This window comes from Trichosurus vulpecula, chromosome 3, assembly GCF_011100635.1.
Source record: "Trichosurus vulpecula isolate mTriVul1 chromosome 3, mTriVul1.pri, whole genome shotgun sequence".
NCBI classification, from domain to species: domain Eukaryota; kingdom Metazoa; phylum Chordata; class Mammalia; order Diprotodontia; family Phalangeridae; genus Trichosurus; species Trichosurus vulpecula.
Window position 1 is genome coordinate 250,544,520 of NC_050575.1, and position 15,474 is coordinate 250,559,993.

At 37.5% G+C, this 15,474-nt stretch overlaps 1 protein-coding gene across 1 annotated transcript in view; it reads left to right on the forward strand.

The window, feature by feature from the left end:
* MYOM2 (myomesin 2) overlaps positions 1 to 15,474 on the forward strand; it is a 157,457-nt gene that overhangs the window by 27,269 nt on the left and 114,714 nt on the right. The window contains exons 6-8 of the mRNA XM_036748309.1: positions 311 to 403; positions 14,513 to 14,601; positions 14,688 to 14,738. Of these exons, the coding sequence (XP_036604204.1) occupies positions 311 to 403; positions 14,513 to 14,601; positions 14,688 to 14,738 (233 nt within the window). The remainder of the gene's footprint in view (positions 1 to 310; positions 404 to 14,512; positions 14,602 to 14,687; positions 14,739 to 15,474) is intronic.

A 15,474-nucleotide genomic window follows, 5' to 3' on the forward strand; every position in this document is an offset into this window, starting at 1 on the left:
ACCTAGCTACCATTTATAACATTATTTCTAGAGAAGAATGTGACTTGACTTCCAAATCACTTGTATGGAACAAAACTCATTGTAAATTGAGGATAACTTGTTTCTGTTAGCCATAGGTGCATTTCTTTGCTTTTAAAAGTATAAGATGTGCTTTACTTCTAACAGTATGTTTTTCAGGTTTTTAAGAATAAGAGATATTTAAAAGCGTGACATTACAATATCAGCAAGGCCATAGAGAGGGCAGAACCAAAAACTGAAAAGAAAAACCATACCACTAATTTTTAAAACAAATCTCTTTTCTATATTTTAGGTATAAGAATGATAGTTTGATTTGCCAAGCAGGTGAACCAGGAAAGTATAGGATTGAAAGCAGCTATGGAGTGCATACACTGGAAATAAATAGGTAAGATATTCACATGAACAGTTTTTATTTTGTTTACTGCCTGTCATTGGATAATTAACAGAAGTTGAAGGGAGGAAATCGAAGAAATACCAGAGCCCAAATATCAGGCAGTGTTGTCCTGTACCTTTAAATGTGTTCAGTAGTAACTTTAATTGGTGCTAGCAGGTCCTCTTTGACATCCTGGGTGTAAGGCCAGAGGAATGTACAATGGGCAGCTATGTCATGACACCATTCCGTGAACAAAAGGTTTGAATAGTTTAAGTGGAGATAATGACATTGCAATGTAAAAACTACAATGGATTCCAACTGGAGCTAATTTGTTTAGTCCTGAAACCGTAGCTGATTCCCATGCCCCAGGAAGAGTCCCTTTGAAAAATTCTAAGTGCACAAAAGATTTATTCAGATTTCTTAGATCAAGGAGCTTTAACAGTTGTATTTTAAAAATTAATTTTCACTTAAAATGTACTATAATCAAAGTATCCAAGATTAAGAATCAGAAACCCATGGTTCTACTCTCAGTATTGTGGCATTTAATAGCCGTCTGAAATTGAGCTTTTCCTTTTTATTTTGTATATGGAATAAATGTTTGTACATGGCAGTTTGCTGAATGTCTTCCTCATTGGATTGTGAACTTCTTGAGGGCAAGGAGTGTCTTTTGCCTCTTTTTGTATCCTAAGCACTTAACAAAATGTCTGGCACATGGTAAACAATAAATGTTTATTGATTGACTGACTTAGGTGCACTGAGACTGATCTTGTGAAATTGAGCTAATAATCCTTGTTTTGCCTTTCTTAGAGGGTAATTGTTAGAATCGACTGACAAGGCGCTGTGTAAAAACAGGTTTAAAATTATAATGCACTAAATGCTTTGCAAACCTTAATATGTTATATGAATCCTAGCTGCTATTATTATTATTATCTACCTATCTCTATGCACAAATATACATATGCAAATAAGATTTTACCGTAAGTCATCTGAAAACTGTTATAAAAATAATTGGATTAAAGTGAGGCTTATTGAATATTATTTTCTTATTTAATATTTTATTTTTCCCAATTACATGTAAAAACAATTTTACCAGTTTTTTTCTTTCAAATTTTGAGTTCAAAATTCCCATGTAGGAATATAAACAGGTTAACCTTATAGAATTCCTTAGGATCTCTTTCCTGTTTACCTTTTTATGGTTCTCTTGAAGCATATTTGTATTTGAAAGTCATGTTTTCTATTAAACTCTGATCTTTTCATCAGGAATGCTTGAAAATCCTCTATTTCACTGAATATCCATTTTTCCCCTGAAGGATTATACTCAGTTTTACTGGTAGATGATTCTTGGTTGTAATCCTAGCTTTTTTGCCCTCTGGAATGTCATAGTCCAAGTCCTGTGGTCCTTTAATGTAGAAGATGCTAAATCTTGTGTTACCCTGACTGTGCCTCTATAATATTTGAAATGTTTCTTTTTGACTGCTTGCAGTATTTTCTCCTTGATCTGGGAGGTCTGGAATTTGGCTATAATATTCCTGGGAGTTTTCATTTTGGGATCTCTTTAAGGTGATTGGTAGTTTCTTTGAATTTTCATTTCACCCTCTGATTCTAGAATATCAGGACAGTTCTCCATGATAATTTCTCAAAAGATAATGTCTAGGCTCTTTTTCTGATCATGACTTTCAGGTAGTCCAATAATTCTTTAATATCTCTCCTGGATCTATTTTCCAGGTCAGTTGTTTTTATAATGAGATATGTTGCATTTTCTTCCATTTTTTCATTCTTTTCATTTTGTTTCATTTTTTCTTGATGTCTCATAGTCATTAGCTTCCACATGACCAATTCTAACGTTTAAGGAATTATTTCCTTCAATGAGCTTTTGCACCTCCTTTTCCATCTGGCCAATTCTACTTTTTAAGGAGTTCTTCTCTTCAGTGAACTTTTGTATATCTTTTTTCCATTTGTTCAATTCTGCTTTTCAAGGCATTCTTTTCTTCATTAGTTTTTTGTACCTCTTTTGCCATTTGGCCTATTCTTCAGCTTTTTTTGTATCTCCTTTAACAAGCTGTTGACTCATTTTTCATGATTTTCTTGTATCACTCTCATTTCTCTTACCAATTTTTCCTCTACCTCTCTTACATAATTTTAAAACTCCTTTTTGAACTCTTACATGGCTTGAAACTAATTCATATTTTTCTTAGAGGCTTTGGGTGCAGGAATTTTGACTTTGTTGTCTTCTTGTAAGTGTATATTTTGATCTTCCTTGTCACCATAGTAACTTTCTATGGTCAGAAATTTTTTCTGTTGTTTATTAATTTCCAGCCTTTTTCTTGATTTTTTAACTCTATGCTAAAGTAAGATTCTGCTTCCCAAGTGGAGGGGGCTCTGTCCCAAGCTTCAGGTTTTTGTGCAGCTGTTTTCAGTGGTAACTCTGTGGACCTGTAAGTTTTTGGCTCTTGCAAGGTGGTATGACCTAGGGAGAGGTGAGTTTACTACTTTCCTGTACTGTGCACTGGTTTGTGAACAACCACAAGCACTCTTTTCAATCCGGGACCTGTGACCAGGGTCCCTGCTCCCCTGGAGCTGCAAGCTCTGCTATGCTAGTGTTCCTCCTCACACTGGAACTAAGATCCAGGACTGTGACCCTGATCTGAGTATGGGCAAAGCACATAGTGTATGCTGCCCATGGTGCCAGCAAAGGGACCCCTATAAATCTCTGTCTGACCCATTATCTGATCCCCTTAGTGTCCATGGGCTGTAAAATCTACAAATTGCATTGCCGCCACTTACTCAGTCATCCTGAAGCCTGCTCCTTGTTTGCTGGGGCTGGGTCTGGCCTGTACTCCTCTCTCACTGTGGTGCAACAGACCTTTCCTGCTGACCTTATAAGCTGTCTTGGGTTGGAAAGTTATTTCACTCTGTGGGTTCTGCCACTCTAGGATTTGCTTAGAGTCATTATTTAAAGGCATTTGGGGACTTTGGGGAAGAGCTCAGGCTAGTCCCTGCCTTTATTTCGCCATCTTGGCTCTGCCCCCTCATTGAATATTTAAATAAATGTATTCAATAATTCTCAATGTTACCTTTCTGAGTATCAAATGTGAGGGAATCAAATCAGTATAGCCTGAGATTTTTTTAATCCCATAAAACATTCAGATTCAAGATGAAAAAGAAAATTTTTCCATATCCATTTAAAAAAAAATCTCTCTAGGACACTAGCATTTCTTTACATTGATTCTTACCTTCAAGATTCCCCCCACCTATCCTTTTATTTAGCTCTCCTCTAATGCACCTGCCAAGTAATGTTAGCTATTGTAACAATAAATCTGTGTATATGTCTTATCACTCTGCTAGACTATATACCCCATGAGGGCATGAGCAATATCTAATTCTAATTTTGTCTTTCTCAAGCATCAAGGGGAATGCCTTGGACACAATAGGAGCTTAATGTCTGTCAAATTGAATGGAAGTTGCCAATATATGCTCTGGACAGTCTATTACTCCTTACTCTTCAGGCACTTCAGTTCCCTTATTCTCCTACCATATTTATGGTTTTTTCCTACCTTTTTCTGTCTCATTCATTCCCTTTCCTAAATTCTCTGTTGTAACCTGAGAATCAGCCAACCCTGGCAGGAAGCCTTTTGCCCCTACCACTTCAGACAGATCTCAAAAGAAGAATACCTGCCCACAGGGAGCAGGTATGGTTGAAAACAAAAACAATGTATCTCATGTCAGGATCTAAGTGTGAATCCATCCTCTTGTAATTAACAGTCTGTGTGATTAATCATGGTTAGTCACTTTGCTCTCTGGGTCTCCGTTTCTTCGTAGGTAAAATGAGGTTATTTGAATTTGATGATCCCCAAGTTTCCTTCTAACTTTGAATACTATGAATCTATGGATTATTAGGAAACTATCAGGAAAAGGGGCAAGGAAGCCAGTTAAGTATGCCTTTTGATCCCACTCATCTTTTTTCCGGTATTGTATGTGAGTACTGTCCAGCAGTTATGGGCTCAAATAGAAGTGGGGGGCAGAAGAGAAAAGCCTCTTCTCATTGTGCTAAATTAAAAAGGGTGCCCAGGGCCTGTCTTTTGTATCTGTTGACCAGTGATTCCATTGGTCTATGAAATCTATTAACTTTGATTACAGAAGATGAATCCTAGGATGAAACTGAGGATGAAAATATCCAACATGTTTTGAGGATGGATATGGATATGGAATAAGCTCATTTTCTATTTTTAGGAAAGTTTCTTTCTTGTTAAGGGCTACATGACCCATTTCTTTTTTAGAATTATGCAAGGCAAACATAATGTTTCTCTTTTTATGAAAGTAGTAAAAAAAAGTGCTTCCTTTTACACTAAGCAATATGGTACAAGGGAAAGAATGCTGTACTTAGAATCAGAAAACCTGTGTTCAAATCCTGATTCTGATTCTTATTACCTACATGACCTTCAACAAGTCACTCTTCCAACTTGTTTCCTTGCCACTAATAGAACTGACCATCATCCTTTTCGGTTCAAAAATTTAATAATACCTCTAACAAACATAAATAATCAAACAAAATATAGAGCAAATTTTCTTATGAAACATTAGAATTTAAGGTCTCTATATTCTTATTTTAAAAATAAAATAATGCAAATTTTTACAAAATAATAAATATATCAGATTCTTTGTTCCATGTTCACTTCTGAATTTCCTATGTATAATTAGGTAACATATCATAATCAGTTTTCTGATATGCTCTAAAATGTTGTATATAGCTAGCAAGAAGCTTCTATCTGATATTAGACTTGATGGCTAAACAGATATTTAATTTAGAAATCCGAAAGGCTGCGGGAAACTCTCCAAAGCAGCTTTGTGCTCTCAAAATTAATTAATAATCAAAATTAATCTTTCCTCAAAATTAATAAAAGTTTTACAGCTCTGAGCAGATGAAATGATAATACATTTTAGAAATAGAATCCCTGTGAGTGAGTATCACTAGTTCTTGGGCTCTTCTCAGCTGTTCATACCAAACTGCTGAGCTGCAGTCTATCTGATCTGAGGCCATTTTGCATGGCTTGGAATGTGTTGGCTCCCATTGCCTGCTGGTGAGGGAATTAATTTTTCCTTCTGATGCAAGTGTGACATTTATTCCTATGAATGTCCTTTGGCTATGGGGGAAAAATTCTTGGAGTGCCAAAAAGGAAGCATAATCACACCAATTTAACATTGTAATTGACACTATTTCATATGTTCTTATGTTTTTTCTCTTGGGGCTCATAAAATTATTCCCAATCTTCAAAGCATTTTTATTTGTTCTCATGTTTTTAGGAAGTCTTTAGGGCAAATAGTTTTGTGCTTTCCATTGATAACTTCTCACCCTACAAATGTAGAGTAGTGTTGGGTCTATTACTTTGATTAATATTCTTACACTTCGTATTTAACCTGTAATACTAAAATTTTCATAATAGTCAAGCATGGCATCATGTGACACAACTCAGAATCTGAAAACTCTGAGCTTTGTTGTATCCCTAAATTAGTAACTTTTACTTTTTTCAATCCCTTCGCAATATGGCTTCCTTTAACACAAGTTTAATAATTAACATCAATTTTTCTCATGGAGTTTGTCTTAGCTACACCTCTGGGATTATAAAGGAGCCTCAAATAAATCTGCACAAATAGAGACCAAAGAACCTTTTCTGGGCATCTGTCCAAAGAGAAAGAAACCAGTTGCTTAATCAGCAGATTACAAATTCTCACAGGATAGAGGAAGGGCCAAAGATAGGGACAGGGATATGGGCTAGAACTATGGTCATATGGTATATTGGTATTGGTACATGGAGGAAACTCCCTCCACCAATGCAAGTTGGCTCTGTCACTGCAACTCAGTCTTATAGAGTTTGCTGAAGTGTTGAGAGGTTGTGACTTCCCCATGTTCACACAAGCAGTATATGTTTAAAAAAGGACTTGAATCTGGCTATTCTTGCATCAAAGCCAGTTTTATCTACTATGCCCTAAAGTGAAGGCTAGATGAAAACTCTGAAGGTCATCTCTGGCAGCATAAACGATGAGCAAATAGACTCTATTTTGCAGAATGGATTAGGAAAGAGAGGAAGGAGAGGAGAAATATAAAATATCAAAGGAAGCTTCTGTGGGAGTGAACCTTCCTTCTCAGAGTGTACTAAGCAAAAATGTCAAGTAGGAAAATTCTTTTGCGATCTCTCTTCCTTTCCACGTTCTCTTTCGAGGGCACGCTATCCTTTTTCAGACCTCTCTGTCCTTGGCTACTACTGTGATGTCGTACTAGGAATTTAACAATAATCCATATTCTGTACCTTTTCTTACCTTATTTCTCCCTATTCTCTCTCTTTCCTTGGATCTTTTTATTTTGTTAAAGGAAATCACTTTTTATTCAATACAGAGAGCAACAACAGTCTTGATTTCTTAATTTAACCCCCACTCAAGATAACATGCGTTACATGTGTAGAATTAATCATTTAGTGGTCATGGATTGCTTTTGGAGATGGACCAATCCTGATCAATACCAGGGTTGATCTTCCTTTGCATTGTGTAAGTCTTTCTGTTTCTTGGTGTTTTGATCTCAGGACAACCTTTTCAGCTTCTGCTTGAAGGATTACCATTGTCCTTTCATAATTCTTTTCAGGAAGGCTGTATCTAAGGAGTTAGCCACCTCATTAGAGGGTGCTTGAAGTATTCCTAATGTTTTTAGCCCATAGGCTCTTGAGTATTATTCCTTCAGGGCTTTGCTTTCTGCTTGGGGTGAGAGTGCTAATTGGGGACTAAAACTAGCTCATCAGTGCTAATGTGTTAGCCAGCTAACATGTCATCCTTTGCTTACAGCATAATTCCTTAACCTTATCAAAATGAATGTGTTTCCTGATGGCAACTCTAAGGGTAGGAATTTGAGTCTCCAAGGTTGGTTGGGGACAGAGTAATAGGCAGTTGGCCCATGCAAACATAGGTCTGACCCTGTTCCTTCTACCTTAAACCATCAAAAACATTTATGAAATCTCTACTTTGTGCCAGGCATTGTGCTAGGCTTTGGGGATGCAAAGACATAAATGAAACAGCCTCTGTCTTTAAGAAGCTTACATTCTGGTGGGGAGGGGAATACAGAAAGAGGAGATGCACATACATACAAGTAAATATAAAATATCTGTTGATTCAGCACATATATCACTGTTTTCTTGAACTCCTTTTCTACACCCCCAGGTGAAGAATAGTGAGATTACAAATGTTCAAGCCTTAGAACTCTTAAAGAGTAACTTGTTTGTCTGAATATTTCAGGGAAAGTTGAGAAGAAAGCCCTTATTCATTGTATTCCTTTGACTTCTTTGGTGATCTCCAAAGGGAAAAGAGTCAGATGATGCTAGGATCATAGTGTCATACCAAGAGCGATTGAGACACGCCACAGAGTATAAGTTTTGAGTGGAGAATTTATTAGCCGGCATCCATTCGGGGTTCCACCCAAATCAAATAGCCCCAAATTGAGGCGAAGAAGTAGTTTATATAGAAAATACAGGGTACAGAGGTTAATTATGTCTTGGAATTTACAGGCCAGGTCACAGGGTGGTGGGTGGTCCGGGGGAACAGGAACAAAGGCCCCGACAGATCAAAAGATTCTAACAGGTAATCTTATTGACATTCCTTGGTGGAGTCATGGAACCCCAGGGACATTTGCTAAATGCCAAAAGGTCTGAGTCCATTCTTTATTATGCAAACTGGGGGTTTCTCAGGGGTCTGCTTAGCAATAACTGATTTTTCCAGTACCACAATAGAATTAAAAACTTGAAGAAAACTTGGACATAGTTTAACCCAATTCCCTCATTTTATATTTGAGGAAACTGCAGACCAGAGAGAGGAACTGCCTTGGTCCTAGAGGTAGTCAGTGGAAGCACTGGTTCCCTTTCTGCACTTTTCACTTGCTGAGCCCAGAATTCATTCTGCTCTAATCTTATATACCTTTGAAGGGGGCTCATAACAATTTTGTGGAAGCAGTAGCTGAAATTTGCTAATTGTCTGAGGTATAAATGGCAACAGTAATAATAGATTACTTTTATGTAATAATTGATAGTAGATGACACATATCACTTTAAGGTTCGCAAAATGCTTTATATCAGGGGTGGTGAACCTGAAGCCTCAAGGCCATCTGTGGCCCTCTAGGTCCTCAAGTGTGGCCCTCTAACTGAATCCAAACTTCACAGAACAAATCCCCTTAATAAAAGTATTTGTCTGTAAAACTTGGACTCAGTCAAAAGGCTGCACCCAAGGATGTAGAAGGCCACATGTGACCTCAAGGCCACAGGTTCCCCACCCCTGCTTTACACTATACTATCTCATTTTATTCTTACAATTCCCTGTGGGGTAGGTGCTATTTCTCTCCTTCCCCCTTTTAAAAGATCAGGGAACTGAGGCTGAGATAGTTTAAGTGGCTTGTCCAGGACATATACCTAGTATTTGGGGGAATTTGAACTCAGGCCCTCCTGACTCCCAAGTGAAGTATTCTATCTACTATGCCAAATTACTTTTAACACTTTATTCTTATAGAGTACTTTAGTAGTACTTGTAGCTGCTTCCATTTATAGAAGCTTTTGGGTCAAAAAAGTGCTTTATATACATTATTATCTCATTTAAGCTTGACAACAATCCTGTGAAGTATATAAATAAGTACATAATAATATATAAAACTATCCTTGTGGCTCATCAAGTTTAAGTAAATCACTTGCAACCAGATTCAGAGGTGAGATTTGAACCTAGGTTTTTCTAGCTCCAAGCATAAATTTCTATCCAATATCGCATACTGCCATTGAATGTAGGACTTGGATTCAGAAAGAACTGAGTGCAAAGCCTGCCTCAGACATTTACTAGCTGTGTGTCCCTGGGCAAGTCATTTAACTTCTCTCAGACTTATTTTCCTCATCTGTCAACTGGGGATAATAATAGTACCCATCTTAGAGAATTGTTATAAGGATTAAATGACATCACATTCTGTGTATGGAATTTTATCCTTTAGGAACTTGTTGAATTATAATCATAGCATTATAGCTCGTTTTTAGGTGGTGAGATACCTGAGAATTTAAATCTTGATTTCTCAAAAGTGCTGTAATGAGGAATTCCTTTTATAAGTAAAAAAGTTTAAGACAGAGAACCAGCTTCAGAGCCAGGAAGATCTGGGTTCAAGTCCTGCCTCTGACACACACTGGCTTTGTTACTCTGGGTAAGTCACTTATCCTCTCAGTGCTAGATGGCTCTCTTAAGTCTGTAAGTTGCAGAGAAGGTTCCAACCTACATTAGTAGAAGGAGGAAAGGAGCTATCTTTTGTCTCTTTTTGTATCCCCAGTGCTTAGCACAGTGCCTCATACATGGTAGGTGCTTAATAAATGTTTATTGATGATGATGATGATGAGTTTCCTTCCTGGGAATTCCCTTTACCAATGAAATCAGAGCTCTAGTGCCTATCCTTAGGTTATAAGGCACTGGTAATAAGAGTTGTTAGTAATTAACATACAATGCGTGCTGATAAGCTCTCTCCCTTTGAGGCTTGTTTCTCTTAGAGATGCCACTTTTTCTAGATCCTGGTGGCTATTATCTACTGGCCCCACAGTTACACCCTCTCCTTTCTCAATGTGTTCAGTATCTAGCAGTCTTCCTTGACTCAAATCAGGGATTTTGATACATATCATGGCTTCCCTCAGACATCTAGTTTATCAACTTCTTCACTTTCTGTGAACTTCATCTTGACTCTTCTTCAGTCACACACAGGAAAATTCACACCCTTGATCTCATCATCACTCACAGTCCTGAACTCTTTCATTATTCTATTGAATCTTAACTTCCCATTCTTCTGTCTCTCCCTTTACTTCACCTCCCCCCCTCCCATTGCTTTTCCAGGCCCATAGTCTTTGTTCATGCCTCATTTTCCTCTCTTTGAAATTTTGATATGAGAGTTGATGAATCAAACCTCTAACTGTCAAGTTCTGTAACTCTGTGCTTCTGTGAATAATATTCTTTCTTCACCTTTGAATTCCTACCTGTCCTTTAAAGCCCAACTCATATATCACTTCCACCATGAAACCTACCCTGATCCCCTATTATCCTCTATCTTACCTCTTGGACCAACCAAAGTTTTCAACTTGATAATGTGTTTACATGTAATACAAATGTTTATGAATGTGTCTCTCCCCCTACTAAGCTTTTAGCATCATGAGCCTATGAGTCCTAGGTTATCTAAACTTTATCTCTCTCTTAGCTCTTAGAACAGAGTTATATTCATGGCATAACTGCTTAATAAATATTTATTGAATCAGATGACCTATGTTCATATTTCACCTGTTACCGCCTATGTGATCTTGGGCAAATCCCTAAACTCCTATGGACCTCAGTGTCCTCACCTGTAAAATCAGGGAATTGGACTAAATAACCTCTGGGGTTCCTCCTATCCCTGTACCTTTGGGATGCATCCATGATAAATATATTCTAAGATTGCTTTCACTTCAAATATCATGGAACCCAGTTATTGCCACATTGGAGGACAAAGCTAACATCTGCTTTGTAGTTTATTATGTCATAATGAGAGAGCTGGAATATCATTGGGTACCCGGGGAAATGATTTTACCTGCAGTATAACTAAATTAGTGGCAAAGCAAGGTGCTTTCTAGTGGGACTTGGCTGCAGGTGTACTTTGTATTGCTGCCAGTTTTCCTTCAAGGAGAACAACCAGATGATGACCTTGATTCCTAAACCCCTGCATGCTTTAGGTCCTGGTTACCTGTCATACCAAATCTCTCCCCTGAGCTGTGGCAATTAAAGGAGAGCAGATGGCTTTCAATGACACTTCAGATCTGGATTTAAACTCCATGAGACAGGCAGGGAAGTTCTTATTAGAGGGCACAGGTCCCTGAGACTTTATTCCTCTTGCGTGCCAAGATACCATGTGCTCTTGGGTAATGGAACAATTCTTTTTGCTCCAAGAAGAACTAAGGCAGAAATGAGTTTAATAAAGCTACCATAAGGGTATCTCAATTCTTTCCTCTGGGAGTATTATATTCTATAGGAGCCCACATGGTGTGGCAAGTAAATAAAAAAACACTAGACTTGGAATCCAAAGAAAGACCTAGATTCAAATTGTGGCTTGAGAGTTACTGATTAGATAAAATTGGTCAAATCTCTTTACCATTCTGACCCTCTGTTTCCTCTTCTGTAAAATGAGGAGCTTGGTCTGAATGAACTTCTAAGGTTCTTTAAAGTTCTGTAGTATTGGTGTAAGAAAATAAGGGCTAGGATGCCCTCAGTTTTTCCACTTGGCATTCTAGGCAGACTGTAAACTTGAAGACTATCTCATAGTTATACTATATGAGTGGTGGAAACCACTTCAACATGATTACTTATATTCTTATGTGTGAATAATACAAGATTATGGTAGGGAGATCATGGGATCTTTAAAACCTCAAAGCTCAATTCAAATGCCACCCCTTTCTCCAAGAAGCCTTTTTCTAGGCCTATGGTCTGTAATTACCTTCTCTCACAGAGCTCATAAAATTTGTTTTGTTCCTCTCTAAAGCAGTAATGTCAAACTCAAATAGAAACAGGGACTGCATTCTTAAGGATCCCTGTGGGCTACATATTGACTCGGTTTTAAAATACAGTATTATCTGTGCTTTATCGTGTTTTCATTAATTTTGTTACATTTTAATGTGGTTTGGGCCATATGCAGAAGTGTTACAGGCTGTATGCTGCCCATAAGCAGTGTGTATGCCACCTCTACTCTAAAGGATTCATCTTGCTATTATCTTTGCTGGTGTCATCTTCCTCTTAGCCTGGTAGTTCCATGAAGGCAAAGGCAAAGCAATGAAAAACCATTGATTAAGTGCCTACCATGTGCCAAGCACTATGCTAGATTTGGGGATACAAAGACAAAAAGCGAAGCAGTCCTTTTTCTCAAGGAGCTTATGGTCTTATCTATAATTTTTTTTCTTCCTCTTGCATCTGGTATGTTGTTCTATTCATAGTAGTAGATGTTTATTTGAATGTATCAATGAATGACAACATGACTAAATAGAGCCATATCTTTGAAACAAAAAGGTTACTCAACTACATTGAGGGCCACAGAGTCACTGAGGGATGAAAATTCAACCCTTACAGAATGCAAGGGATGCTTGAGTTTGTGATAAGTCTGAAAGTCCCAGAAGATATCCTGTGTGGGTAGATGTTCCAATCCAGGAAATAAGGATGCCAGAGAGGTAGAACTGAACTAGATTTTTCCAACCCTGATCAGATGAGGATCTTACGGGGGCAGGAAACTCGAGTTCCCACAGACAGTGCTTTAAAGCCTTTGGGATTTGGGTGATTTTACATTTGCCCCACCTATCACAAATGGAAATGTCTATTGGGATTTGTTTTCAGGAGCACCTCAATCTTTTTAGCAGTAAGCTCAATCACGGAGCCTCAAGGCATGTTGTTTTCTTATCCTGGCACTTGTAACTAGGTCTACCTGAATTTGTCTCCTCTCAAAACCTGTTTACTTCTTCTATTTGTGTCAGTTGGTTTGGGAAGTTTCTATAGCCATCCGTCAATCAATAAGCATTAAGTAAGTACATATGCTGTACCAGGCACTGTGCTAGATGCTGGGAATATGAAGGCACTGATGAAATAATCTTTGCCCTCAGAGATCACATACAACATTATGAGATCAAGGTGTTATTTCAGATCTGTGAGGGAAAATCATTAGAGACCACAGGCATCAAGGAAGGAGACATGTACATGTGTCAATATATAGAAAATGTATACAAACCAAATACAAAGTAATTTTTTTTTGTCAGAGGCACTAGTAGCTGTCAGATTCAGCAAGGGCTCTGTGTAGAAGGTAGTATTTGATATATTATAGTAAGGTATGCAGACTTTCCTTTTTTGTTATGAAGGCTATGCAGTGGTGATTAAAGAAAGATCTTTGTAAACTATAAATTCTACATAATTGTAAACTATTACCACTAGTAATAAAATGGACACACACACACACACAAACCCAAGAAAGCTATATACCGAACTCACTGCTACACATATGCAAACATGGTTATAAACCTAATGACTCATTGCTCCATTTTAGGATGTTCCACACCTAGTTGTAAGTAATTTCTATGCTGTGTAAAGTTTTTATGTACTCAATCACACTGAATCTGTTAGTACGAAATTCTTGTGGGTAGTCTTACCTGCAAATGTTTCCCAGCTTTCACCAGTCACTACAAATCCTTCCTTCAACATCAGAAACGGATGTGGTTTTATCAGTGGAAATGAAATGAATGAAGAGGCATTACCATCACTTTTCTACTGCACCTTAAGGAGCATAGGACCTTTTCATCTGACTTTCATCTGAAACCTGCGATACGTGTTGTCTTTCTCCATTAGAATGTTAACTCCTTGAAGGCCAATTTGCTAACCAGGTCTTAGCATAATGCTTTGCAAATAATAAGGGCTTGATAAATATTTTCATTCATTCAGCGAGCAGTCAAGAGTCAACAAATGGACTTGGAGTCAGGAAAGCCTGTATTAAATCCTGTCTCAGACACTTATTAGTTGTTGGACCCCGTGCAACTCACTTAATAGTCGATAGTCAATAATCAATGTATTAAATACTTGCTATGTGCTGAGGACTGTGCTTAGTGCTAGGGATACGAAGAAATGCAAAAGTAGAATTCTTTCCCTTAAGGAGTTCACATTCTATGTGGAGAGATAATCATTCATCTCATTTTCATTCTTTCACAGATGGCCTACAATCTGGGAAAAGCAGTCTAAAATACAGAAAAAAAAGCTAGAACATAATCTGGATTTTCCTTTTGGAATTAACAAGTCTATGTCACTGTCTTTCTCTGTCAAGAATAAAACCATACCACTGGCCAAGATTAAAGGGTTACCAATGTCTGTAATTAATGTCATGGATCTCTTTGTTATGTGCAATATATCTGGCATTTTTTTTTCTCAAATTCATCATTCATTCATCAGTGTAAAAGATCTAGGTCAGAAGCTTCACTCTCCAGGAACATTTTGTTCAGCGATTTGATCCATTCAGCATTAGCTGATGAGACTATGATATATTCTAACACTTGTTTTATTGTGGTTGTCCTCCAATTTTTTCAGAGCAAATTTTGATGACACTGCAACTTACTCAGCTGTGGCAACCAATGTCCATGGACAAGTCTCTACCAATGCTGCTGTGGTTGTTAGGAGTAAGTATTAAAATGGGAAGAAATATGCTTTTTTCCTCCCTCTTTCTTGTTTGCTTTTGACACATCTTCAATGAATTATTTTGCAGGGTTCCGAGGAGAAGAAGAACCATACCATTCTGTGGGACTCCCCATTGGGTGTAAGTGTTTTCTTTTTTCTTTTTTTTTTGGAGGGGGTTAGATGCTGTATACAAATCATTATTTTACAAGTCAACATTTTTTCTGATATCAAATAACGAATGTATTTCCAAAGTTTTTTAAGGATGGTTTTCATGCAGTCCAAGATTCAATTAACTTCTTTTCTCCTAACCCTGTGAAAGACAAGATTAAGTGATTCTTAAAAATATGAACTGAAAAGAAACCCCTGTAGACAAAAGGATTCATGTTTCTGTATTTAAATCAAAATCTTTTCAGTGTGTTTGATAGGGTAGGCCAATACTGTTATAAATAAATTTTTTAAAATGATAAAGTATTTATTATATGCATAACTTTATGCTAAGTGCAGAGGATAGAAATGCAAAAAATGTGATGTTCCCTCTTCTCAACAAACACATTCAAATAGGGGAAAGCATCATATACGGGAGGACGTGACCAGATGGAGGTATTTTTCTTGGTTTGTTGCTATGGGCTACTCAAAGTCTAGGGAAGCTTATTTATAAATCCCTTGGATTTTCTTGGCCTACGGGAGCTAAGAAGTTAGGTTGGGCCAAATCTGTTCTTAGCAAAGTCCCATGAATAACTTCCCCCTCATTAGCACATGAAATTTGAACCAGCATCTTTCTAATACAGTAATTTTTTTGAACTATGAAGGTTACCTGTTGCCTAGTAGAAAAGTGTCTAAAGATGAAAACTAGCATAAATGAAAAGAGTGGGAGA